At 44.4% G+C, this 27,807-nt stretch overlaps 2 protein-coding genes and 1 long non-coding RNA gene across 6 annotated transcripts; 2 read left to right on the plus strand and 1 right to left on the minus strand.

Annotated features, from left to right (window-relative positions):
* The first annotated feature begins 490 nt into the window (after positions 1-490).
* Positions 491-14,728, plus strand: katnb1 (katanin p80 (WD repeat containing) subunit B 1). Of its 3 annotated transcripts, none has more exons than XM_088991580.1 (19): positions 491-649; positions 2,182-2,272; positions 2,349-2,479; positions 2,547-2,664; positions 4,726-4,826; positions 4,904-4,945; positions 5,024-5,107; positions 6,347-6,462; positions 6,564-6,632; positions 7,524-7,674; positions 8,535-8,719; positions 8,803-8,951; positions 9,023-9,073; positions 11,481-11,707; positions 11,779-11,919; positions 13,121-13,197; positions 13,275-13,349; positions 13,422-13,538; positions 14,550-14,728. In XM_088991580.1, the coding sequence occupies exons 2-19, from the start codon at positions 2,230-2,232 to the stop codon at positions 14,689-14,691; spliced, it is 2,019 nt and encodes a 672-aa protein (XP_088847706.1). In that variant the 5' UTR covers positions 491-649; positions 2,182-2,229; the 3' UTR covers positions 14,692-14,728. The 3 variants fall into 3 exon arrangements, with proteins under 3 accessions (XP_088847706.1, XP_088847708.1, XP_088847707.1); XM_088991582.1 differs by lacking the exon at positions 491-649 and adding an exon at positions 662-934; XM_088991581.1 differs by lacking the exon at positions 491-649 and adding an exon at positions 1,010-1,319.
* Positions 2,591-27,125, minus strand: LOC148900081 (uncharacterized). 2 transcript variants are annotated; one of them, XR_016114409.1, is made up of 3 exons: positions 26,988-27,125; positions 7,482-7,690; positions 2,591-2,711 (listed from the first exon to the last, which is right to left on the minus strand). It is a non-coding gene; the product is annotated as an uncharacterized LOC148900081 (long non-coding RNA). The 2 variants fall into 2 exon arrangements; XR_016114410.1 differs by lacking the exon at positions 2,591-2,711 and adding an exon at positions 5,115-5,246.
* Positions 16,000-27,694, plus strand: cog8 (component of oligomeric golgi complex 8). The gene is made up of 6 exons (XM_088991608.1): positions 16,000-16,370; positions 18,766-18,973; positions 21,688-22,044; positions 23,113-23,550; positions 24,197-24,365; positions 27,013-27,694. The coding sequence occupies exons 1-6, from the start codon at positions 16,042-16,044 to the stop codon at positions 27,216-27,218; spliced, it is 1,707 nt and encodes a 568-aa protein (XP_088847734.1). The 5' UTR covers positions 16,000-16,041; the 3' UTR covers positions 27,219-27,694.
* Positions 27,695-27,807: the final 113 nt, after the last annotated feature.

The raw sequence follows: 27,807 nt of genomic DNA on the forward strand, positions 1-27,807 counted from the left end.
ACAGTTTATTTCTTTCATTGCAATACAATAGCACATTTATTATACATACAATAAGGTCTATTTTGTGTCATTCTAAGGCTTATTTAGTAGGAAATTGTTTTATGAGTACCTGGGAACGGATTAATCTCATTTTTAATGGTTTCCTATGGGAAATTAATGTTTAGAAGACACACTTTTCGACTTTCACACACTTTCTAGGGACCAATTTAGTTCATAAGCCAATGTATCACTGTATTTGATGACTTCCCATTTCGTCTCGCGTGGTCTCGGAATTCTCGCGAGCACACGCTCTTCCGGCTTCCCGAAAACACTTCCTGCTTTCCTTCAACCAATCAAACGCGTTAAAGCAATTATAAACTTAATATAATTTTGATAATACGATTTGGATTCAATGTATATAATTCGCAAACATAAAATGATAACTTTGGACAAGTTTTTAAAAAGCTTAAAACCGTTATGGCGTCTGAGAGCGCGCTGTGCGTGTTCACTGTGACGTCATCGGTAGGGGACGGTTGCTCGGCTGCGCGCTCGCCCCTATTTGTAAACAATCGTAGTTATTTGTCGTCGTCGGGCTCCGAGAGCTTTTCTCGCCCCCTTGTGACTTTCCCTTTCTGGCTATCGAAGCTAACGTCTGCGGGAGGCTAACGAGGTGCCCGCCGTCACCGTCGCCGCCGCCGCTCGAAGCCTTTCGGCGCCTCTCGTCTCGTGCCGCGATCCGTTCCATCGCCGTCTTCCCTCGAAGCTTCTTCCGCTTGGCGGGCGCTTGTCAACGGCGGCGGCGGCGTCGTTTCGCGGATGGCGCTCAGTCATCGTCCGACTTTTTCATGACGATGCGTTGGGCGAGTTTGTCCTTGAAAGTCTGGAGCGAGTTAGTCTGCTTGGTCAACCAAACTCGGGGCACACTTTTCACAGGGCAGGCGTGCAACTCCACCAGGTTGTCCGGAGCCGCGGTCAATGAGTTAGAATAGAACCAACCGCCCCCAAACCCCCCCCCCCAAAAATGAAATTACATTGCAGGGGTTTCTGAAAAACTACGAGTCCTTTGGCAACACAAAAGTCCTACTTATTTCAAACCGATAAACACTTTAAGGCAAAAATTACTGCATCCAAAAGATAGGCTGCCAAATAAAAAACAAAGTACAGTGAACCCTCGTTTATCGCGGGGGATGCGTTCAAAAAATAGCTCGCGATAGGTGAAACCCGCGAAGTACAATGTACTGTAGTTGTAGCCATTGAGGAAACAGCACACATGACTGAATGTGGAGACGTGTTTATTCTAACGGCTAACTCGTGGATCTCACTCAAACAGAAAATGCAGTGTAAGTCAATTTAAGTCGAGCCGGTCGTAAGTCGGATGTTACCTGTAGATGGTATGTGGATGCAGTACATATGAACCTAAAAGCTAGCAACCACTCATTTGACGACAATGAGTTTAAAATCTTAGCGAAAGAAAATAGATGGTTTGAAAGGGGAGTAAACGAAGCTATTTTCATAAAACAGCAAAACCCTTCACTAAATCGCCATGGTGGGGTGAGGTTCAATTTCGATCGTTCCTACAACCGACTTCTTAGGCAACATAGGCTTAGTTATGCTTATGAGGTGATACCAGCGCAAATGGGGCAATCAGGACAGTCGTAGACCCTATACTTTGGCAGGACATTAGAAGTAATCAGTGTAGCCGCAGAGAGTCGTCCTCTGCTCCCCCCAACCTGAGAGCAGGGACCAATCGTAGCAGAGTCGGGCACCGCCACGTCTGGACAGTAGGGATACATATATACAGGTAACATCCGACTTAGGACCGGCTCGACTTACGACCACCCGTACTTACGACCACCCGTACTTACGACCACGACCTCCAGACCCTATTTTTAACATTTAAAGAGGGGGAGTTTGCGAGTCATTTAGCCTTCGGGTCTCTATTCAACATTTTGAATGGGTTTCGACTTACGACCATTTTGACTTACGACCGTTTGGTCGAAACGGAACTCAGCCGTAAGTCGATGTTACCTGTACAGGGCCAAAACTAGCAACAAATTTTAGTTGGCTGACGAAGCCTCTTGGATAAGAAGCGAAACATCCGACACCTTCAAAGAAGTACAGATGACGGCTGAAGAAACCTTCTCAAAAAATGAAATTATAAGGCAAAGTTGTATGCTAACTTTTGTCAACCTGCCACCGCAGCTCACCAGAGGTCAGCAAAGGGCGGCTGCAGAGGTCGGCTGCTTCGCCATGGCGGCGACCGCCGGCACCACAAAGATCTCCTGGCGGCTGCGTGAGTTCGCTTCCCCGTCGGTCCGCAGGCGTCATCCACTGTTCCATCAAACGGCGTGCCGTGTGTACGTTGGCAGAGGAGTTCGAGGCTCACGCCGGCCGCGTTTGCTGCGCCTCTCTGGGCAAAGGAAGCGGGCGGCTTCTGGCCAGCGCCGGCGAGGATTGCAAAGTCAACATCTGGTCCGTCAGCAAGGCCAACTGCATCATGGTACTTATCGTGGCCCGACCGCGCCCGCCGCCGGCGTCCCTGTCGTTGACGTGAGCGTGTCCGTCAGAGTCTGCGCGGCCACCGGACGGCGGTGGAGTGCGTCCACTTCAGCGCGTCTGAGGAGCAACTGGCCACCGGTTCGCAATCGGGAGCCGTCCTGGTTTGGGACCTGGAGGCCGCTAAGTGTGAGAACGCTCGCCGCTCGTCTTTTGTGCTACGCTGTCGCCAAGCCCTTTCAAAGTAAAAGTCAGCTTTATTGTCAAATATGCTAATATGCATGACATACAGCACAGATGAAATTTATGTCCTCTCGGACCCAGCCTGCAAGGCATTTAGAGCGTGGCTAATTGACAACAGACAATACAGTGATACCTTGGCTTACGAACTTAATTGGTTCCCAGACAGTGTGGAAGGCGAAAAGTGTATGTCCCAAAAAATAATTTCCCATAGGAAACCATTAAAATGAGAAGAATCCGTTCCCAGGTCCCCATAAAACGTAATTTTCTACTTTCTAATTTTCTAAGCCTTAAAACTACACAAAATATACATTATTTAATGTAGAATAAATGTGCTATAGTATTATAAGTAAAGTCAATAAAGTCGTTTTATCGACCTTTGTGATGGTCGTTGATGGCTTGATGGAATGGAGTGGCCGCTTTCATCAGCATTAAACACTTAATGAGGAACGTAGCCTTCTTCTTTCTCCATCTTGACAAATTATCCCTTGTAGATGGATTGGATATGCCTTTATTAGTCTCACAGTGGAGAAATTTACATTTCACAGCAGCAAAGTGATGAAAGGAATGAAAGCTTTCTCTGCCATAATTTTACCTAGTTCCTCATCAATTGTGTTCTGTTTAGCTGGGTTGACAGCTTTTTGCATCAAGTGTACAGATGGCTTGTGCGTGTTATTTGTGGAGCCTGATTGATGGGAATTTTAACCTTCCAGTCTACACTCTGCTTTTGAACTATCAAAGTTGAAACGAGTCCAAATTTCCCTGTTTTCTCTCCATTTTCTCACTCTCTCTCTGTCGTCTGCTTGTCTTTTTAATGTTTAACCCTCCCCCCTCACTGCTGGGTTCTTGACCAATCATGTGGCTTTAACTGAAGACTGGGGACGGGGAATAGAGGACAAAGCAGTCGGCTGCCATTTTCTTGTTAGGCGAACGGGCTCGTTCGCCAACTACACATCACTTATTATGGCACTCTGTGTGTGTCCCGAAAAATAGTTTGTATGCCAAGGTAAAATTTTCATAAATGTAACGTTCGTAAACCGAAAAGTTCGTAAGCCAGGGGGTTCGTAAACCAAGGTATCACTGTAGTGTATTTTTTACATGAGTAATTCGTTTTTCACATAATTTTTCATCATTTTTGGTAGTTAATTTAAGCAACAAACAAATTGAGGAGCCATTTGGGAGCCAAAGAGCCGAATCTTTATAGTGAGCTGAGCCAAATGATCCAGCAATGTACTGTATTGCAACCCAATGTACGCAATTCCAAACAGGAAAATTTCCCATTAGTGGGCTATGAAAGGCTTTCTGATTCTGAAAATACTTTCTCCAAGAATCATACCAGAATCGTATATGACAAAGAATGTGCTGGAGTCCAAGAATGGGTGAAAAAAAAGTTATCACGCGGAAAGTTACAGTTAGCATCCACTACATCTGTGCACATATAAATCAAGCCATATAAATAAAAACATTTGATATAGTGTATTTTTTACATGAGTAATTCGTTTTTCACATAATTGTACGTAATTTTTGGGAGTTCATTTAAGCAACAAAAAAACAAACAAACTGAGGAGCCATTTGAGAGCCAAAGGAGCCGGATATTTTTAGTGAGCCGAGCCAAAAGAACCGGCTTTCTGAATAAAGCCGGAATGCCATCACTAATCAACACCGTCGTCTGTCCACTCATGTTGTTTTTCACATAATTTAACATGATTTTTGGTACTTAATCAATTTAAGGCACAAAAAAAATGAGGAGCCATTTGGTAGCCAAAAGAGCCAGATCTTTTTAATGAGCCGAGCCAAAAGAACCGGCTCTCTGAAAAGAGCCGCAATTCCCATCACTAGTGTCCAATGTTGTCATTTTGGCTTTTCGTTTGGTTGGACGGAGGATTGACTTGGTGTCTTGGTATGTGTGTGTGTGTGTGTGTGTGTGTGTGTGTGTGTGTGTGTGTGTGTGTGTGTGTGTGTGTGTGTGTGTGTGTGTGTGTGTGTGTGTGTGTGTGTGTGTCCTCCCAGTGTTGCGAACCCTTCCGGGACACAAATCCAGCATCACCAGTTTTGGTTTCCATCCTCATGGAGATTTTTTGGTTTCCGGCTCTACCGACACCAACATCAAGGTGCGTGTGCGCGCGCGTGCAGGTGCGCGTGTCATCCTTTGCCTGTTGGCTAATGCGGTGCGACCGCTCGGCTTCAGATGTGGGACGTGCGGAGGAAAGGGCCCATCTACAGGTACAAGGTGAGCCGACGTCCGTCTGGCCGCCTCCTCGGAGGGCGTGGCCAGGCGGCGGCTGACGTGGCGGGCGCCATCTTGCAGGGTCACACGGCGGCCGTCCGCAGTTTGGCCTTTAGCCCGGACGGCAAGTGGCTGGCGTCGGCCGGCGACGACTGCACCGTCAAGGTAAAGAAAAGCGGCGCGCCCACCTTACTTTTTGGTCGGCGGCACCCAGCAAAGGTCACGTGACCCCCAAAATACGCGGTTTGTGGGTACGGGTGGCCTCCGTGGACCCACGGCGCGACCGCAGTTGGATTTGGATTTGCTGTGGATAATAATAATAATCATACATTGAATTGATAAGCACCTTTCAAAACTCTCAAGGTCACTTTACTGAACAGCGGCAGCCACACGCGCCAGCATTCACTCAACCCGGAAGTAACTCAAATAGATAGAAAGCTAGCTAATAGCCGGCTTGATAGATAGCTATATAACTAATAGCTAGCTATTGGCTATCGAGTTATATAATTAATTGTTAGCTATCTAGATATCCATGTAATTAATAGCTAGCTAGCCGCCGATATAGCTAATAGATAGCAAATAAATAAACGTAGTGGCAAATAACTCAAGTAATGCATGGGGGGGGGGGGGGGTATTACTCAAGTAATACCCCCCCCCCCCCCCCGTCCTAGCTTTCTAGCTAGCAAGCTATATATTAGCTATCTAGCTGGCTCGAGAGATAGCTATGAGCAATATAGCAAGCTAGCTAGCTATTTGAGTCAGGAAACATTAGCTATCTAGTTAGCTGGCTATCTATTAGATAACTAGCTAGCTTTCAATGTTATATGGATGGCTATCTATTAGCTAGCTGGCGAGCTTGAGTTATCCCTAGCTAGGTAGCTATTTGCAATCTATTAGGTAGCTATCTGGCTGGCTAGCTAGCTATCTGGCTGGCTAGCTACTGGCTTAATAGCTATCTAGCTAGTTATCTATTAGCTATCTACTAGCTGCTTAGCTAGCTTTCTATCCATTTACTTCCGGGTTGGGTGAACGCTGGCGCGTGTGTCTGCCGCTGCTCACCCACAGAAAAAACTGATCCTGTGACTGTAAAGTGACCTTGAGAGTTTTGAAAGGCGCTTAGAAATGAAATTTATTATTATTATTATTATTATTATTATCATGCTGCCAAAAAGGCGCAACCGGTCAGCTAGCTAGCTCGCTAATGCTCACCTCCTTGATGAATGTCGTGGCCAAAAATGCTGAAAAACAATCCGTATCCATTCCACACGACACACAACAACACAAAGTGACAAAAGAAAAAACAAAAACAAGACAAAAACCACAAAAAAAGCTAGGCTCATGATAGCACTTGCTAACGGCTACCTACTCGGGCGCCATCTTGGACTTTTGTTATGTTTTGTTTAGTTGTGGGACCTGAAACAAGCCAAGACCCTGGCGGAGTTCACGGGTCACACGGCCGCCGTCGGCGCCCTTCAGTTTCACCCCAAGGAGTACCTGCTGGCCTCCGGCGGCGCCGACAGGTGCTGCCGCTTCGCTTTGGATGCGGAAAACCCGCAGGCAGCTCCTCGTTTTTGCCCCATGTGTGCGTGTGTGTGTGTGTGTGTGTGTGTGTGTGTTGCAGGTGGGTGAGGCTGTGGGATCTGGAAAAGTTCTGCCAGGTGGGGGCGCTGCAGGAGACGCGCGCCATCAGGTGAGTCCTGCAACCTTTTCCCGCCGTTCCGACGTGGGCATTTGCTTTTGTGGGCCTAACAAAATGAGGTGGCGGGCCAGATTTGGCCCACGAGCCTTGATTTGGACACCTGTGATCTATGCGATTGGCCAGCTAGCTGAATAGAAAGAGTGCTAACTAGCTAGCTAGCTCACAAGATGAGCTGGAATTTCACAACTTTGATTTGCTTTGGCGGTCCCAATAAAATGAGGTGGCGGGCCACATTTGGCCCCCGGGCCTTGACTTGGAAGCCTGTGATGGAAGGGATTAGCCAGCTAGCGGAATAGAACGAGAGCTAGCTATCTCGCTAGCTACCTCGATTGCTAGCCAGGTTGCTAGCTAGCTTGACAGATGAGCATGGAATTTCCCACGTTTGATTGCCTCAGCGGGCCGAATGAAATGATGTGGTGGATCAGATTTGGCCCCCGGGCCTTGACTTGGACACCGGTGATGTAATAGCCAGCTAGCTGAATAGGAAGAAAGCTTGCTAGCTAGCTCGATCGCTAGCCAGCTTTATTGCTAGCTCGCTCGACAGATGAGCATGGAATTTCCCAAGTTTGATTGGTCACGGCGGGCCGAATAAAATGAAATGGCGGGCCAGATTTGGCCCCCGGGCCTTGACTTGGACACCAGTGATCTAATGGATTAGCCAGCTAGCTGAATAGAAAGTGAGCTTGATCACTAGTCAGCGCGGTCGCTAACAAGCTTGACAGATGAGCATGGAATTTCCCAAGTTTGATTGGCCACGGCGGGCCGAATAAAATGATGTGTTGGGCCAGATTTGGCCCCCGGGCCTTGACTTGGTCAACCGCCATGTGGAGGAACACATACCTCTTTGCTCCATCTTTGCTTATGGCATCTTTGCATCTGCAGGTGCTTGCTGTTCAGCGGCGACGGCGGTTGCCTGTTCAGCGGCCACAACGACGTCCTGGGCGTGTGCGCGTGGGAGCCCGAGCGCTGGCTGGACACCGTGACGGTGGGCTGGGGGCGAGTCAGCGACTTGGCGCTCTGCAACCAGCAGCTGGTGCGTAGCGCTGACCCTTTAAAGTCAAGTGAAAGTCAGCTTTATTGTCAAATACAGTGATACCTCGGTTTACAAACCCCTTGGCTTACGAACGTTTTGGTTTACGAACGTAACATTTATGAAAATTTAACCTTGGCATACAAACTATTTTTCGGGATACACACGGAGCTGCCACAATGAGTGATGTGTCGTTCGCGAACGAGCCCGTTCTCCGAACAAGAAAATGGCTGCCGGGCTGTTTTGTCCTCTATTCCCCGCCCCCAGTCTTCGGTTAAAGCCACGTGATTGGTCAAGAACGCAGCAGTGAGGGGGGGTGGTTTAAACGTTAAAGAGACAGACAGAGAAAGAGTGAGCAAATGGATAGAAAACAGTGACATTTGGACTTGTTTCAACTTTGATAGTTCAAAGGCAGAGTGTAGAGTGCAAGGTTAAAATATCCCATCAATCAGGCTCCATAAATAACCCGCACAAGCCATCTGTACACTGTACACATCTGTACATTTCTTTAATTATAATACCATAGCACATTTATTACACATAAAATAAGGTATATTTTGTGTAGTTTTAAGGCTTAGAAAATTAGAAAGTAGAAAATTATGTTTTATGGGTACCTGGGAACTGATTATTCTCATTTTAATGGTTTCCTATGAGAATTTTTTTTTTGGGATACACACTTTTTGCCTTACACACTCTGTCTGGGAACCAATTAAGTTCGTAAGCCAAGGTATCACTGTACATGTAATTTGTGATACCTTAGGCGGGCGACCGCTCTGTGGCCGGACGAGGTGTGCGCGGCGCCAATTTGAAATTTCTCGACTTCCCGCGCCTCAACCGGCGACTTTCTGCCAATCTTTGTCCAGATCGGCGTATCTCACCAGCTGAGCAGTGTTTCCACCTACGTGGTGGACCTGAAGCGCATCAAGAGGAGCTCCGCCGCGGACGCCGCCGCCGCTAAGGGTGACGCGGCCTCCCCGGCCAGCGAGGCGGCGCCCGCCGACGTCAAAGCGGGCGGACTGCGGCGCAACTACGAGCGCCCGTCTCAAGGGTGGGACCTCGAGGGCGGGGGGGGGGGGGGGGGGAGAGTGCTTGACGCCGCGGTGTCGTGACGTCTCGCCATGACGCCGCCAGCCTCAAGCGGAGCGCCGAAGCCGAGCGGCGGAGTCCCGAAGGCGAGCGGCGCAGCCCCAGCGAAGACGAGTCGGACAACAAGGTTTCCTCGGCCCAAATCCACAACGCGCAAGACTACCGGGAAATCTTCCAGCCCCGCAACGCCATCTGTACGACGCCGCCGCCGCTCGGGCCAGGTCGCCGTACGCTTGTTCACTGACGCCGACTGTTTTGGGTTCAGCTCGGACGCCTCCCAGAATGTCGGAGCCGTTTCCCGCGCCGCCTGAGGATGGTGAGCCATCGCCGACCTCATTTGATGCCGTGGTCTAATAGATAGCTAACAGATAGCTAGCTAGGCCTTCACTCAACTCGGAAGTAACTCAGATAAGCTAGCTAATAGACAGCTTATTTGATAGCTAAGTAACTCGGATAGAAAGCTAGCTTGCTAATAGATAGCTAACAGATAGCTAGCTTGGCCCTCACTAAACCGGGAAGTAACTCGGATAGGAAGCTAGCTAGCTGATAGACGGCTAATTCGATAGCTAAGTAACTCTGATAGAAAGCTATCTAGCTAATACTTAGCTAACGGATAGCTAGCTAGGCCTTCACTCAACTCGGAAGTAACTCAGATAGAAAGCTCGCTAATAAACAGCTAATTCGATAGCTAAGTAACTGGGATAGAAAGCTAGCTAGATTAGCTAGCTAACGGATAGCTCGCTAGGCCTTAACTCAACCCGGAAGTAACTCAGATAGAAAGCTAGTTAGCTAATAGACAGCTAATTCGATAGCTAAATAACTCGAATAGAAAGCTAGCTAGCTAATAGTTAGCTAATGGATAGCTAGCTAGGCCTTCACTCAACCTGGAAGTAACTCAGATAAGCTAGCTAATAGACAGCTAATTTGATAGCTAAGTAACTCGGATAGAAAGCTGGCTTGCTAATAGATAGCTAACAGATAGCTAGCTAGGCCTTCACTCAACCCGGAAGTAACTCAGATAAGCTAGCTAATGGACAGCTAATTTGATAGCTAAGTAACTCAGATAGAAAGCTAGCTAGCTAATAGCTAGTTAACAGATAGCTAGCTAGGCCTTCACTCAACCCAGAAGTAACTCAGATAGAAAGCTAGCTAGCTAATAGACAGCTAATTCGATAGCTAAGTAACTCGGATAGAAAGCTAGCTAGCTAATAGTGGCTAACAGATAGCTAGCTAGGCTCTCACTCAACCCGGAAGTAACTCAGTTAGAAAGCTCGCTAATAAACAGCTAATTCGATAGCTAAGTAACTCAGATAGAAAGCTAGCTAGCTAATAGCTAGTTAACAGATAGCTAGCTAGGCCTTCACTCAACCCGGAAGTAACTCAGATAGGAAGCTAGCTAGCTGATAGACGGCTAATTCGATAGCTAAGTAACTCTGATAGAAAGCTATCTAGCTAATAGTTTGCTAACAGATAGCTAGCTAGGGCTTCACTCAACCCGGAAGTAACTCAGATAAGCTAGCTAATAGACAGCTAATTCGATAGCTAAGTAACTCGGATAGAAAGCTAGCTAGCTAATAGATAGCTAACAGATAGCTAGCTAGGCCTTCACTCAACATGGAAGTAACTCAGATAGAATGCTAGCTAGCTAATAGACAGCTAATTCGATAGGTAAGTAATGCCGATAGAAAGATAGCTAGCTAATAGTTAGCTAACAGATAGCTAGCCATGCCTTCACTCAACCCGGAAGTAACTCAGATAGAACGCTAGCTAGCTAATAGACAGATAATTTGATAGCTACGTAACTCGGATAGAAAGCTAGCTAGCTAATGGATTGCTAACAGATAGCTAGCTAGGCCTTCACTCAACCCGGAAGTAATTCAGCTAGAAAGCTAGCTAATAGACAGCTAATTCGATAGCTAAGTAACTCGAATATAAAGCGAGCTAGCTAATAGATAGTTAACAGATAGCTAGCTAGGCCTTCACTCAACCCGGAAGTAACTCAGATAGAAAGCTAGCTAGCTAATAGACAGCTAATTCGATAGCTAAGTAACTCGGATAGAAAGCTATCTAGCTAATAGATAGCTAACAGATAGCTAGCTAGGGCTTCACTCAACCCGGAAGTAACTCAGATAAGATAGCTAATAGACAGCTAATTCGATAGCTAAGTAACTCGGATAGAAAGCTAGCTAGCTAATAGTTAGCTAATGGATAGATAGCTAGGGCTTCACTCAACCCAGAAGTAACTCAGATAAGCTAGCTAATAGACGGCTAATTCGATAGCTAAGTAACTCGGATAGAAAGCTAGCTAGCTAATAGTTAGCTAATGGATAGATAGCTAGGGCTTCACTCAACCCAGAAGTAACTCAGATAAGCTAGCTAATAGACGGCTAATTCGATAGCTAAGTAACTCGGATAGAAAGCTAGCTAGCTAATAGTTAGCTAATGGATAGATAGCTAGGGCTTCACTCAACCCGGAAGTAACTCAGATAGAGAGCTAGCCAGCTAATAGACAGCTAATTCGATAGCTAAGTAACTCGGATAGAAAGCTAGCTAGCTAATAGTTAGCTAATGGATAGCTAGCTAGGGCTTCACTCAACCCGGAAGTAACTCAGATAGAGAGCTAGCTAGCTAATAGACAGCTAATTCGATAGCTAAGTAACTCTGATAGAAAGCTAGCGAGCTAATAGATAGCTAACAGATATTGCCCCGCCCCCCCTCATTAGAACAACCCGTCGACGGCGCGGCGGTGTTTCCCGAGCAACAGCCGGTCAGCCAGCCGGCCGAGGCGACGTCCCCCCCGCCGCGCCTTCTGCCTTGCGAAAGTCACGTCCCGGCGTTGGCTCCGGTCCAGGGGGGGCAGCCGACCCCTCCGCTGGCCCCCCCGCCGCCCCAAATCTTCCCGGCGGACAGGAACGAGCCGACGGGCCTGGAGATGGCCCACTTCCTGTCGGTGAGACTTCCGTCCGGTCGCGTCCTTCCTGTTGGGCGCTTTGGCGATCGCCGGGCGCCTTTTCCTCGCAGGGCGGCGGCGGCGGCGTCATGAGCGAGAACGACGTTTTGAATCACATCCAAAATGGCCACCCCACCATGTGCGTCATGCTCAGCAACCGACGCAAGAACCTGCAAGCGGTCAAGGACGTGTGGGGCCGCCACGGCATCAAGGTCAGACTCCAAAAAGCGGACGGCAAACGTTGTCGGGGGCAACGGGTGGGTGGGGCTGTACTTTTCAAATGAATTGATCACAAAATGAAGCCGGTCGAGTCCCCCCCCCCCCAAGCTTTCTAGCTAGCAAGCTATCTATTAGCTATCTAGCTGGCTAGAGAGCTAGCTATGAGCAATATAGCAAGCTAGCTAGCTATTTGAGTCAGGAAACCTATTAGCTAGCTATTTAGCATTCCATTAGCTAGCTTGAGTTACTTCCGGGTTGAGAGAACGCTGGCGCGTTTGGCTGCCACTACTCACCCAGAGAAAAACTTATCCTGTGACCGTAAAGTGACCTTGAGAGTTTTGAAAAGTGCTTAGAAATCAAATGTTTTTTTATTATTATTAGTAGTAGTAGTAGTAGTAGTAGTATTAGTATTAGTATTAGTATTAGTATTATTAGTATCCTCATTTGCTACCTATTTGCTATCTATTGGCTATCTGGCTGGCTAGCTTTCTATCTATTAGCTAGCTATCTAGCTAGCTTTTTATCTTTTTGAGTTATTCTGCGTTGAGTGAACGCTGGCGAGTGTGGTTGCCGCTGCTCACCCACAGAAAAACTTAATCCCGTGACTGTAAAGTGACCTTGAGAGTTTTGAAAGGCGCTTAGAAATCATGTATTGTTATATTATTATTATTTGCTATCTATTTTCTGTCTATTAGCGATCTATCTAGCTATCTGGCTGTCTATTAGCTAGCTAGCTAGCTAGCTATTAGCTATTTAATAATAATCCATTTCATTTCTAAGTGCCTTTCAAAACTCTTAAGGTCACTTTACAGTCACAGGAGCATTTTTTTTCTGTGGGTCAGCAGTGGCAGCCACACGCGCCAGCGTTTGTTTAATCAGGAAGTAACTCAAACAGATAGAAAGCTCACTAGCTAATAGATAGCTAAAACAAATAGATAGCTAAAAGCTAGCTAATAGATAGGTAAAAGCTAGCCAGCTATCTAGCGATACCGAGCTAGCTATCTGGTTGGCTATCTATTAGCTAGCTGGCTAGCTTTCTATCTATCGGAGTTGAGTGAACTCTGGCGCGTGTGTCTGCCGCTGCTCACCCACAGAAAAAAAATGATCCTGTGACTGTAAAGGGACCTTGAGAGTTTTGAAATGCGCTTATAAATCAAATGTATTCTTATTATCATGTATTGACGGTGTCCCCAGAGCGCCCTGGACGCCGCCGTGGCCATGAACGACCTCTCCATCGTGGTGGACGTCATCAACATCATCAACACGCAGCCGTAAATCGCACACATGCGCGCGCACGTGCACGCCGTCCCGTCCGCTCCATATGATGTTCACGCGTGTGCGTCTTCAGGTCGCTGTGGACTCTGGACGTGTGCGCTAGCAGCCTTCCGCAGATCGACACTCTGCTGCAGAGTAAATACGAAAGGTCAGCGGCGCCGTCCCCGAATGTGCGTGTTAGCGTCCGGGCGCTAACGTGCGCTCGCTTTGCCGCCATCAGCTACATGCAATGCGGCTGCGCCTCCTTGAAGATCATCATGAAATATTTCTGGCCGCTCATCCGGGAAACGCTGCTGGCGGGGCCGTCGGTGGGCGTGGACGTGACGCGAGAGGAACGGTGAGTTGGCCCGCCTGCCGCCATGACAATGACCTTTGACCTTGTATTTGACCACTTTTTTTGTTCTGTCGACTTTTGTGGACTGTCGTAATCTCCCCCCGCTGGGATGTTGCTCCGCGTTAGAGACCCTTGCTCTGACACGCTATTGTTCTACAAAGCTAGATAGTGAATAGCTAGCTAGCGAATAGCTAGCTGGCTATTTGCTATCTATTAGCTAGCTAGCAATCTAGCTGGCTATCTATTGGCTATCTGTTAGCTAGCTGGCTATTTGCTATCTATTAGCTAGCTGGCGGCCTATCTGGCTTAGCTATCTACTAGCTAGCTAGCTAGCTTTCTATTTGAGTAACTTCCGGGTTGAGTAAACACTGACGCGTGTGGCTGCCGCTGCTCACTCACAGATAAACCTATCCTGTGACAGTAAAGTGACCTTGAGAGTTTTGAAAGGCACTTAGAAATAAAATTTATTATTATTATTATTATTATTATTATTATTATTATTATTATTATTGTTATTGTTATTTTCATTTGCTAGCTATTTGCTATCTATTGGCTATCTGGCTATCTAGAATGGCTGGCTATCTAGCTAGGTATCTGTTGTCTATCAATTAGCTTGCCTGCTAGCTTTCTATCTATTTGAGTGACTTCCTGGATGAGTGAACCCTGGCACGTGTGGCTGCCGCTGCTCACCCACAGAAACAAACTTGTCCTATGACTTTAAAGTGACCTTGACAGTTTTGAAAGGCGCTGATAAATAGCTATGTATTTACTTTCTATTAGCTATCTGGCTGGCTAGATGCTAGCTGGCTAGCTATCAACTATTTCAGTTATTCCGGGTTGAGTGAACGCTGGCGCGTGTGGCTGCCGCTGCTCACCCACTGAAAAATTTAATCCCGTGACTGTAAAGTGACCTGAAGAGTTTTGAAAGGCGCTTATGAATGAAATGTATTATTATTATTATTATTATTATTATTATTATTATTATTATTATTATTATTATTATTGACCCCTCAGGCAGCAGAAATGCCACGTGTGCTGCAAGCATCTCCAGAACATCCACGAGGCGGTGAAGAGCCGCGCGGCGCAGGTGGGCCGGCACGGCTCCGACTTCGGGGAACTCCGGATGCTCATGGCGCAGCTCGACCAGCGCCCGTGAAGGACGTTTTGGACGATGGCGGCGGCGGGGGGGGGGGGGGGGGGGGGGGGGGGGGGGGGGGGGGGGGGGGGGGGGGTTGTAATTTGGGACAGTGTCTCCAAAATGGCGGCCGACGGAATACTTCCTTTTCGCCCTCGCAAGTGGAAATGGCCAATTGGGCCAAATCTCCCGATTGGCGACGACTGCCGATCGATTTGCCTTGGCGGTCGTCGAGCGGACGCCATTAATATGCCCTTTCCCGATTGCCACATACTTGAATGAATAAAACTGTTTGAAGGCCGCTTTCCGTCGCCATTTCTGGTCGATGGGGGACGTTTCCGAACTCAAAAGGGGACGGGCCGCACCGCACTTGATCAAATCGCCACTTTGATTGACATATCTGTCAATTTATACGTTTTACCCGTATTTTATACGAGTTTTTTTTATCATATTAAATAATGTACAGCGTACTACAACTTTTATACGTGGAAAAAATATGAACCGGTCTTACTAAGACCAAATTCAGTTCTCAACTGCCGGTAGCTAACGACCATGCTGCCGCCGATCGCTACTATTCACACGGCAAACCAGCAAAAGTAATCCTCAATCGCATATTTTTTTATGATCGGATTGATAAAACCATAACGTGCGCATGCGCGGTAAACTGTCTGCATTTTTTTAGCATTTAAAATAATATACGGCATAGTACAATTTTTATACAGGAATTGCAATGGATTGACGAACGGATGAAAATCGCGCTAGAGAGCACGCTCGACTTTGGGTGACGCGGAGGATGAGGAAGAAGAAGAAGAAACCCCAGAAAGGAGAAGAAGAAAATGCGGTAGCAGAAAACGAGTTTATTTCAGTGATGGGAATTCCGGGTCTTTTCAGAGAGCCGGTTCTTTTGGCTCGGCTCACTAAAAAGATCTGGCAGGTTAGGCTCCCAAATGGCTCCTTAGTTTGTTTGTTTTTGTTGCTTAAATTAATTAACTACCAAAATGCTGATCAGCTGTCACTAATTTGCTTTTGGTATTAATAATGCTATCATACCAAGTAGTAAAAATTATATAATAATCAAATAGTAACAGCATAATGTGATAACATTTGTCCACCTGTCTACCCACCCCCCCACTCGCTGCTGCCCTCCCTCCTCTACCACGGATATCGACCAATCACGTGCGGCTTTAACCGAAGACTGGGGGGGTAGTCAGCTCCCAATTCCGTCTCCTTGTTATGAACCGGCTCTCTTCGTTCACTTCAGGGGTCCGGTTCTAAGATCCGGCTCGTTCATGAACGACACATCACTAGTTTTCTTCCGCTTCCGCCTTTGTGGGCTCGTTGCGGAAGTGTGTCGTCGGCGCCCTTTCGGCCATGGCGATGGTGGACGTGGAGGACGAGAGTAATCTGGCCCTGGTCTTCCAGGACCGCTTTCCGGACGGCTGCCGGGACAGAGCCGACCTAGCGGCCTACTTGGCGGAACTGGGTTCGTTGGGCGTGGAGCAGCTGGGCCGCGAGCGTGAACGGCTGGCGGACGAGCGGGCCGCCATCTTGGAGCAGACCCGCTGCTTGGCCTTCGCCAATTACCACACCTTCATCCGCACCGCAGACTGCACCGAGCGCATCTACCGAGACTTCGGCCTGGTCGAGGCCGCCGTGTCGCGGCTTCTCGACAAGCTGCCGCCCTTCGGACAGAGATGCCGGTAAGGTTCCGACGCGTGGGCGCCGCTGCGGGGCCTTCTATACCTGACCTTCTAAAGATGGCGCTGGTGTCAAAGTCGAGGCCCGTGGGGCCAAATGCGGCCGCCGCCAAAGCAAATTGACTAGTCATTATTCAAACCCACCTGTTTAAAATTGCATTTTCTGTGTAGCTTTAGCTCTTGTTTCTATTTATAATTGTATTTTATTTATTATTGTATCTATGCTTGTTTGTGACTGTAAAGTGTCCTTGAGTGCTTTGAAAGGTGCTTAAAATACATTGGATTTTATTATTATTATTATTGACTTGGTTTAAACATTAAAGAGACAGGCAGACAACAGAGAGAGAGAAAATGGATAGAAAACTGAAATTTGGACTCGTCTCAACTTTGATAGTTCAAAGGCAGAGTGTAGACTGCAAGGTTAAAATTCCCATCAATCCGCCTCCACAAATAACCCGCACAAGCCATCTGTACACTTGATGCAAAAAGCTATCAACCCAGATAAACAGTACACAATTGATGAGGAACTAGATAAAATTATCGCAGAGAAAGCACCTACAAGGGATCATTCCTCAAGGTGGTGAAAGAAGAAGGCTACGTTCGTCATCAAGTGTTTAATGCTGATGAAAGCGGCCACTCCATTCCATCAAGCCATCAACGACCATCACAAAGGCGAATAAAACGACTTTATTATACAGTACAGTTTATTTCTTTAACTATAATACCATGGCACATTTATTATACATGAAATAACGTATAGTTTGTGTAGTTTTAAGGTTTATTTAGTAGGAAATTAAATTTTATGGGAACTGGGGTCGGATTATTCTCATTTTAATGGTTTCCTATGGGCAATTAATTTTTGGGATAGACACTTTTCGCCTGACACACTCTGTCTGGGAACCAATTAAGTTTGTAAGCCAAGGTATCACTGTATGTATGCATATATATATATGCATGTGCGCATGGCCCGCCCACTTTTTTCCAGACTTTTTTTCTCATTTGTCATTCTCATCCCTGAAAAAGGACTTCCGGCATGTGGCCCGTTTGACGACAAGCCTTTTGTCAGAGATGTTCGATCCGACACTGTTGACAAAGACTCAGAAAAATTGTCTTTACTGCCGGCAGGAGACGCAGCCATCCATTACAGACGCCTGAATTCTGCAGCCCTCTGTCAAGCTATTTATTGAGAGTATATGCAAATTTAAAGGACAACCGACATCACTTTTTTTGTTTTTTAACTGACGTCAGAAAAACGTTTTATAGCATCTAAAATACCCAAAACACGCAGTATATTTTTATTCAAATGCAAAACACCAATAAAATGACTTAAAGTGTCCAAAATCTGCAAAAAAACTGAGCTGCGAATTGGGCATTTTCAGAAAGTCCCGCCCCGAGTTCGTGACATCACGCCAAGACGTCTTGCATTGCTGGAGAATCAAAACAATGGCTTCAGATTCGGAGAATATGCTTTCTTGTTACACATCCAGTTATGAATATGATTCAAATAGTTCTGAAGAGGAAAACATACGTTTGCAATCGATTAAAGAATTTATTTGTGCCATTTTGAGGCAACATTGGGGGGCAAATCGATCACCAGAAAAGAGGCACAAAATGGCGACCTCCTGTGGCCACCTCCGTTTCCACAGGCTGATAAATTCCTTATATGGAGCTTGGACGCCCTCTTCTGGCGGCGTTTGGGTGCAACACGGTTCTCAGACCAAACATGTACAGCAAAATACATTGACGTGATGGAAGGACTGCTACAATGTGTCTTTTTTTTTCGGTCAGGGGGCGGTCCGTTAGTGACGTCACGTACGGACTCGTCACCAACTCAAAAACAAGACTTCCTGAATATTCAGAGCGAGTCTTAAAACGTAAAATATAGCTATATGCGGTGGAATCTTTGTAAAATACGCTCAGTAGAATTCATTTGAAGTGATTTTTACAAATTATGGACACAACTTGTCCGGAGACGTCGGTTGTCATCTAAATGATACATTAGTAAAACATAGTTTTCTTAATTAGAATACCACACCTCTTGAGTTCGAAGCACGAGCAGCTGTAAGCAATAAAACATTGTCACTTTCACGAACTGATAGATTTGTATCCTGGCTAATTAGCTCTTCCTGTGAAGGAGTTTCAAGTCGTAAATTGCTTCGGTGATAAAGGAGTATCCCAAGTCCTAAATTCTGTCCAAGGCTGGATCTCCTAGATGAAGATGAGTTTAATGTCTGTATTGTATTGTATTGTTAATGTGTATATGTCTGTTGACCTCAGATTGACCCCAGGTTGTGCGTGCTTCAATTGTGTATTCGAGTCACACATGTTAACTAAGCATATAACAGCACGAAACTTTTAAATCTGATACCTTCTTATTCTCTATCGCGTTTCCTTTCAGGAGCTTCGCAAAGGAGGCTGAGCGGATGTCGGCGCGTCGCCGTATGAACACGCTGACCTTGAACCGCCACACGGAGATCTTGGAGATCCTGGAGATCCCTCAGTTGATGGACACGTGCGTGCGCAACGCTTACTACGACCAAGCGCTGGAACTGGCCGCGTTCGTCCGCCGGCTGGACAAGAAACACGGTTCCGTTCCCGTCATACAGGTTAGGGCCGCGAGCGTCTTCTTCCTCGTGTTGATCAGCGGCTGATGTAAAATATTTATTACAAATATTTATTTATGTATTTATTTGTTTGTTTGATGTTTTATTTATTTATTTATTTATTTATTTATTTATTCACTCATAATAATAATAATAATACGTTTCTAAGCGCCTTTCAAAACTCTCAAGGACACTTTACAGTCACAGGATATTTTTTTCTGCGGGTGAGCAGCGGCAGCCACACGCGCCAGCCTTCACTCAACCCGGAAGTGACATAAAGTAAAAAAAAGTTTAAAAAAAAAAGAATAACAAATAATATGACAAAATAAATAAATACTGTACACAAATAAATACACAGGTGACTAAATAAATAAAACACCAAATATGTAAATAAATACCAAATTAAAAAAAATACATAAATGCAGACACACAAAGAAATAAATACACAGGGGAAGAAATAAACAATACACAAAATAAATAAATACAGAAATAAAATAAGAAATAAATAGATACATACATACATGATTTATTTATTATTTTATTTCTGCATTTATTTATTTTGTGGATTGTTTATTTCTTTACCTGTGTATTTATTTATTTGTGTGTCTGTATTTATGTATTTTAAATAAAAAAATAACAAATGATATGACAACATAAATAAATACTGTACACAAATAAATAAATACACATGTGAATAAATAAATAAATGAATAAAACACCAAACATACAAATAAAATACCAAATAAAAAATTAAAAAATGCAGACAAAATAAATAAATAAATAAATACAGAAATAAAATAATAAATAAATAGAAACATAAATACATGATTTATGTATTTTATTTCTGTATTTTTTTATTTTGTGTATTGTTTATTTCTTCACCTGTGTATTTTTATTTGTATGTCTCTTTATGTATTTTAAGTAAAAAAAAATAACAAATATGACAACATAAATAAATACTGTACGTAAATTAATAAATAGGTGAATAAATAAATCATATACAAAATAAATGAATAAAACACCAAATATACAAATAAAATACCAAATAAAAACATACATAAACGCAGACACACAAATAAATAAATACCCAGGTGAAGAAATACACAAAATAAATACGGAAATAAAATAATAAATAAATCATGTATTTATGTCTCTATTTATTTATTGTTTTATTTCTGTATTTATTTATTTTGTTTATTGTTTATTTTTTCACCTGTGTATTTATTTTATTTGTGTGTCTATTTATAGTTTTATTTATTTGGTATTTTATTGATTAATTTTGAGTATTATTTATTTATTTGTGTACAGTATTTATGTTGTCATATTATTGATTATTTGGTTGTTTTTATTTATTTATTTTTTTACTTTATGTTACTTCCGGGTTGAGTGAACGCTGGCGCGTGTGGCTGCCGCTGCTCACCCGCGGAAAAAAAATATCCTGTGACTGTAAAGTGACCTTGAGAGTTTTGAAAGGCGCTTCTAATTTTATTATTATTATTATTATTATTATTATTAATAATAATAATATTATTAATATTACTACTACTACTATTATTATTACTACTACTACTATTATTACTACTGCTTCTGCTCTTATTACTATTACGACTATTACTACTATTGCTACTATTACTATTACTACGACAACTATTATTACTATTACTACTATTACTAGTATTACTATTATTATTGTTGTTATTGTTATTTTTATATTTGTATATTTATTGTTATTATATTTGTATAATAATAATAATAATGATTATTATTATTACTATTACTACTACTACTATTATTACTACTGCTTCTACTCTTATTACTATTACTACTATTACTACGACAACTATTATTACTATTACTAGTATTACTATTATTATTATTGTTGTTGTTGTTATTGTTATATTTGTATATTTATTGTTATTATAGTTGTATAATTTGTATAATAATAATTATTATTATTTATTATTATTATCATTATTATTAATATTATTATTATTACTATTATTACTATTACTACTACTACTATTATTACTACTGCTTCTACTTTTATTACTATTACTACTATTACTATGACAACTATTATTACTATTACGAGTATTACTATTATTGTTGTTGTTATTGTTATTTTTATATTTGTATATTTATTGTTATTATATTTGTATAATAATAATAATTATTATTATTATTATTATTATTACTATTACTACTACTACTATTATTACTACTGCTTCTACTCTTATTACTATTACTACTATTACTACTATACTACTATTACTATTACTACTATTACTACTATTACTACGACAACTATTATTACTATTACTAGTATTACTATTATTATTGTTGTTGTTATTATTTTTATATTTGTATATTTATTGTTATTATAGTTGTATAATTTGTATAATAATAATAATAATAATTATTATTATTATTATTATCATCATTATTATTAATATTATTATTATTACTATTATTACTATTACTACTACTATTATTACTACTGCTTCTACTCTTATTACTATTACTACGACAACTATTATTACTATTACTAGTATTACTATTATTATTATTGTTGTTGTTATTGTTATTTTTATATTTGTATATTTATTGTTATTATATTTGTATAATAATAATAATTATTATTATTATTATTATTATTATTATTATTATTATTATTATTATTATTATTATTATTATTATTATTATTATCATCATCTCAGGGGCTGGTGAGTGAGGTGGGCCGCAGCGCCGGGCTGATGCTGCTTCAGCTGCTGCAGCAGCTGCGCAGCGACGGGCAGCTGTCGTCGTGCCTGCGGGCGGTGGGCTACTTGCGGCGCATGGATGCCTTGGACGAGGGCGAACTGCGCGTCAAGTTCCTGCAGGTGCGCGGCGCCTGGTTGCGCGCGGCGTTGGACGGCGTGCCCGACGCCGACCCCTACGCCCACATCAGCAAGAGCGCCGAGACCTGCCGCGTGCACCTCTTTGACATCATCACGCAATACCGCGCCATCTTCTCGGAGCGGCGCGGCGGGGCGTCGCCGCAGGCCGACGTCCTCCACGGCTGGGTGCTCGCCAAGGTGACGTCCGACCATCTTTTGTATAGTAATAATACATTTGATTTGATGGCTAGCTAAATAGATAGCTAGCCAGCCAGATAGCTAACCAGCCAGAGCTAATAGATAGCAAATAGCTAGCAAATGATAATAATGATAATACTAATAGCAATACTAATAATAATAATACATTTGATTTCTAAGCGCCTTTCAAAACTCTCAAGGTCACTTTATAGTCGCAGGATCAGTTTTTCTGTGGGTGAGCAGTGGCAGCCACACGCGCCAGCGTTCACTCAACCCGGAAGTAACTCAAATAGATAGAAAGCTTGCTAGCTAGGCAATCGTTTGCCAACAGATACCTAGCTGGATAGCCAGCCGGCTAGAGTGGATAGATAGCTAGCTAAATAGCTAGCTAGCCAGCCAGAGCTAATAGATAGCAAATAGCTAGCAAATGATAATAATAATACTAATAACAAAACTAATAATAATAATACATTTGATTTCTAAGCACCTTTCAAAACACTCATGGTCACTTTACAGTCACAGGATCAGTTTTTCTTTGGGTGAGCAGCGGCAGATACCTAGCTAGATAGCCAGCTAGATAGATAGCGCTAAAAGATAGCAAATAGCTAGCAAAAGACAATAATAATAACAATAATAATAATTTTTCGATCTATACGAGTTACTTTCGGGTTGAGTGAATGCTGGCGCGTATGGCTGCCACTGCTCACCCACAGAAAAACCTATCCTGTGACTGGAAAGTGACCTTGAGAGTTTTGAAAGGCGCTTAGAAATGAAATGTATTATTATTATTATTATTATTATTATTATTAATCCATTGCATTTCTAAGCGCCTTTCAAAACTCTCATGGTCACAGGATCAGTTTTTCTGTGGGTGAGCAGCGGCAGCCATGCGCGCCAGCGTTCACTCAACCCGAAATAACTCAAATAGATAAAAATCTAGCTAAGCTAAGCTAAGCAATAGCCAAACGATACCTAGATAGCCAATAGATAGCAAATAGCTAGCAATTTTTTTCAGACTTTTTTTTCTCATTTGTCATTCTCATCCCTGCTTTTGTCGCGTGCCGGCAGGTGCGCGAGTTGGCGGAGACGCTGGAACGCGACCTGCAGCGCGGCGCGGGCGCCCGACTGGACTCGCTGGCGGCGCAGTGCATGTACCTGGGCCTGTCCTTCAGCCGGGTGGGCGCCGACTTTCGCGGGCGGCTAGCGGCCGCGCTGGCGCAGGCGGCGGCCGACGCCTTCGGGGACGCGGCGCGCCGTGCGGCGGCCAGTTTCGAGCGGGACATGAGCGGCTACACGCCGGTATCCACCACGGGCTCGGCGCCGGGGGCCCGGGAGATGGCGCCGGCGGAGCTGCCCGCCACGGCGCCACCCGCCGCCCTCCTGGACTTCCCGCCGCTGGGCCGCTTCCTCAACCGCATCCTGACCGCCCTCAACGATCTGCGCCTGTGCTGCCCCCTGGCGCTCGCCCAGAGCGTCACCGACGACTTGCACCGCGCCCTCTGCCACGTAAGATTCCCGCGTCAAATTGGCCTTGGGGGTGAAAGGTCGGGTTACCAAAGGGTCAAAACGGCCATCCCTCGCCAATACAGTGATACCTCGGCTTACGAACGCTTTAGCTTACGAACCTTTTGCTTATAATAATAATACATTTGATTTCTAAGCGCCTTTCAAGCTATCTAGCCAGCCAGATAGCTAATAGATAGCAAATAGCTAGCAGATGATAATAATAATAATAATAATAATAATACATTTCATTTATAAGCACCTTTCAAAACTCTCAAGATCACTTTCCAGTCACGGGATAGGTTTTTCTGTGGGTGAGCAGCGGCAGCCACACGCGCCAGCATTCACTCAACCCGAAAGTAAGTATTTTATGGGGACCTGGGAACGGATTATTCTCATTTTAATGGTTTTCTATGGGAAATTAATGTTTGGAAGACACACTTTTGGCCTGACACACTTTCTGGGAACCAGTTAAGTTCGTAAGCTGAGGTATCACTGTATTGCCAAAGGGAGCCTTTTCATCCAAATGAATTCACACACAATGTCGCTGTTGTCGTCCAGTTGGTGGTTTCACCCTGACCTTTCACCCCAGAGTCAACGCGCAACGGTTTCCCGTGCTTTGACGTTGCTCCGGGCATTTTTCCGTCAGGTGAGCGATCAACTATTGGCATTCCACCGCGCGGAGGATTCGGCGATGAGCGACGGCGAGCGGCGGGTGTTTGCGCGCATGTGCGCTGCCTACGCCCGAGACCTGCTGCCGTTCCTGGACCGATGCCTGCAGATGGTCTTCCCCGCGCAGCAGATGGCACTCGTCCTCGGTGGGAAGCCTTTTTGCTTTGTGACGGGCGCACCGCCGCACGTGCTCGCCGATGCCAAGTAGCGATACCACTAGACCCCCCCCCCCCGCCACCCCCTCAATGATTTCCTCCAACAGAATCAGAAAATCAATATTTTGTGCCATCCGGAAATAATAATAATAACAAATATACATTTCATTTCTAAGCGCCTTCCAAAACTCTGAAGGTCACTTTACAGTCACAGGATCAGTTTTTCAGTGGGTGAGCAGCGGCGGCCACACGCGCCAGCGTTCACTCAACCCGGAATAACTAAAATAGATCGAAAGCTAGCTACATAGCTAGTGAGATATTTAATAGCTAGCTAGATAGATAGATAGCTAATAGATAGCTCGCTAAATAGCCAGATAGATAGCGAATAGACAGCAAATAGATAACAAATTTATGGCCGGCTAGGTAGCCAACCAGATAGTTAGCAAATAGATAGCCAGCTAGGTAGCCAGTCAGATAGCTAGCTAATAGACAGCAAACAGATAGCCAGCTAGGTAGCAAACTAGGTAGCCAGACAGCTAGCTAATGGTTGTGTGAAAAACACTAATAAACAGCAAATAGATAACAAATAGATAGCCAGCTAGGTAGCCAACCAGATAGCTAGGTAGCCAGCGAGATTGCCAGTCAGATAGCTAGCTAATAGACAGCAAATAGATATCCAGCTAGGTAGCCAACCAGATAGCTAGCTAATAGACAGCAAATAGATAGCCAGCTAGGTAGCCAGTCAGATAGCTAGCTAATAGACAGCAAACAGATAGCCAGCTAGGTAGCAAACTAGGTAGCCAGCCAGACATCTAGCTAATGGTTGTGTGAAAAACACTAATAAACAGCAAATAGATAACAAATAGATAGCCAGCTAGGTAGCCAACCAGATAGCTAGCAAATAGATAGCCAGCGAGATTGCCAGTCAGATAGCTAGCTAATAGACAGCAAATAGATATCCAGCTAGGTAGCCAACCAGATAGCTAGCTAATAGACAGCAAATAGATAGCCAGCTAGGTAGCCAGTCAGATAGCTAGCTAATAGACAGCAAACAGACAGCCAGCTAGGTAGCAAACTAGGTAGCCAGCCAGACAGCTAGCTAATGGTTGTGTGAAAAACACTAATAAACAGCAAATAGATAACAAATAGATAGCCAGCTAGGTAGCCAACCAGATAGCTAGCAAATAGACAGCAAATAGATAGCCAGCGAGATTGCCAGTCAGATAGCTAGCTAATAGACAGCAAATAGATATCCAGCTAGGTAGCCAACCAGATAGCTAGCTAATAGACAGCAAATAGATAGCCAGCTAGGTAGCCAGTCAGATAGCTAGCTAATAGACAGCAAACAGATAGCCAGCTAGGTAGCAAACTAGGTAGCCAGCCAGACAGCTAGCTAATGGTTGTGTGAAAAACACTAATAAACAGCAAATAGATAACAAATAGATAGCCAGCTAGGTAGCCAACCAGATAGCTAGCAAATAGATAGCCAGCTAGGTATTCAGCGAGATTGCCAGTCAGATAGATAGCTAATAGACAGCAAATAGATATCCAGCTAGGTAGCCAACCAGATAGCTAGCTAATAGACAGCAAATAGATAGCCAGCTAGGTAGCCAGTCAGATAGCTAGCTAATAGACAGCAAACAGACAGCCAGCTAGGTAGCAAACTAGGTAGCCAGCCAGACAGCTAGCTAATGGTTGTGTGAAAAACACTAATAAACAGCAAATAGATAACAAATAGATAGCCAGCTAGGTAGCCAACCAGATAGCTAGCAAATAGACAGCAAATAGATAGCCAGCGAGATTGCCAGTCAGATAGCTAGCTAATAGACAGCAAATAGATATCCAGCTAGGTAGCCAACCAGATAGCTAGCTAATAGACAGCAAATAGCTAGCCAGCTAGGTAGCCAGTCAGATAGCTAGCTAATAGACAGCAAACAGATAGCCAGATAGGTAGCAAACTCGGTAGCCAGCCAGACAGCTAGCTAATGGTTGTGTGAAAAACACTAATAAACAGCAAATAGATAGCCAGCTAGGTAGCCAACCAGATAGCTAGCTAATAGATAACAAATAGATAGCCAGCCAGATAGCCAGTGAGATAGCTAGCTAATAGACGGCAAATAAATACCCAGCTAGGTCGCAGGCTAGGTAGTCAACCAGATAGCCAGCCAGATAGCTAGCTAATAGACAGCAAATAGATAGCCAGCTAGGTAGCCAGTCAGATAGCTAACTAATAGACAGCAAACGGATAGCCAGCTAGGTAGCCAGTCAGACAGCTAGCCATTGGTTGTGTGAAAAACACTAATAAACAGCAAATAGATAACAAATAGATAGCCAGTCAGATAGCTAGCTAATAGACGGCAAATAAATACCCAGCTAGGTCGCAAGCTAGGTAGCCAACCAGATAGCCAGATAGCTAGCTAATAGACAGCAAATAGATAGCCAGCTTGGTAGCAAATAGAGTTACTCGCACCAAGGGACAATTTGGACTGTTCAATCATGCTGCCACGCATGTTTTTTTGGAATGTGGGAGGAAACCGGACGACCCGGAGAACACCCACGCGGTCACCACAAGTCAAACAATACGCTGCCGGCTGTGACCAATGTTTAACTTGCCGTGATTTTGCATGCGTGTGCGCAGGCGTTCCAGCGTCTCACATGCTGAGTTGCGAGCATTTGGGTCGCGTGGATGTGAAGCAGCTGCTGGAGCCGCTCCGCGTCTTGCTGCCCGAGGACGAGGGGCTTCCGCCAGACGTCACCGCCGATCCCTTGATGCCGATGCCCCCCGGCGAGGCGGCTGCAGAGACGCCGGCGGCAGACGCAGCGCCAACCCTCGGCAAAGAGTAGGAGACGCTTTTGGTGCGGCGGCCGGACCTCTGAGAAGTAGTGATGTGTCCTTCGCGAACGAGCCGGATCTCTGAACTGAACGAAGAGAGCCGGTTTCATAACAAGGAGCCGGAAATGGGAGCCGACTTTTTTTTTTTTGTCCTCTATTCCCCACCCTCGGGCTTCGGTTAAAGCCGCACGTGATTGGTCGATATCCGTGGTAGAGGAGGGAGGGCAGAATTAGACACACGCGGCAGTGAGGAGAAGGGGGTGGGGCGATGGGGTAGACAGGTGGACATACGTTATTACATGATGCTATTGTTATTATTCAATTATGATATTTTTTACTCGTTGGTATGATAGCATTATTAATATAAAAAGCAAATTAGTGACAGCTGATCATCAGACCAGAGTAACCACAGGGAAAGTCAAAGTTAGCGGATGCTCTCTGTGCACACATAAATCAAGCCATATAAATAAAATAATCTTATATAGTGTATTTTATTCATAATTAGTTTTTCACACAATTTTACATGATTTTTGGTAGTTAATTAATTTAAGCAACAAAAAAAACAGCAGCCATTTGAGAGCCAAAAGAGCCAGATCTTTT

The sequence above is a fragment of the Hippocampus bargibanti genome, linkage group LG03 (assembly GCF_051943395.1).
Source record: "Hippocampus bargibanti isolate YZ-2025 linkage group LG03, ASM5194339v1, whole genome shotgun sequence".
NCBI classification, from domain to species: domain Eukaryota; kingdom Metazoa; phylum Chordata; class Actinopteri; order Syngnathiformes; family Syngnathidae; genus Hippocampus; species Hippocampus bargibanti.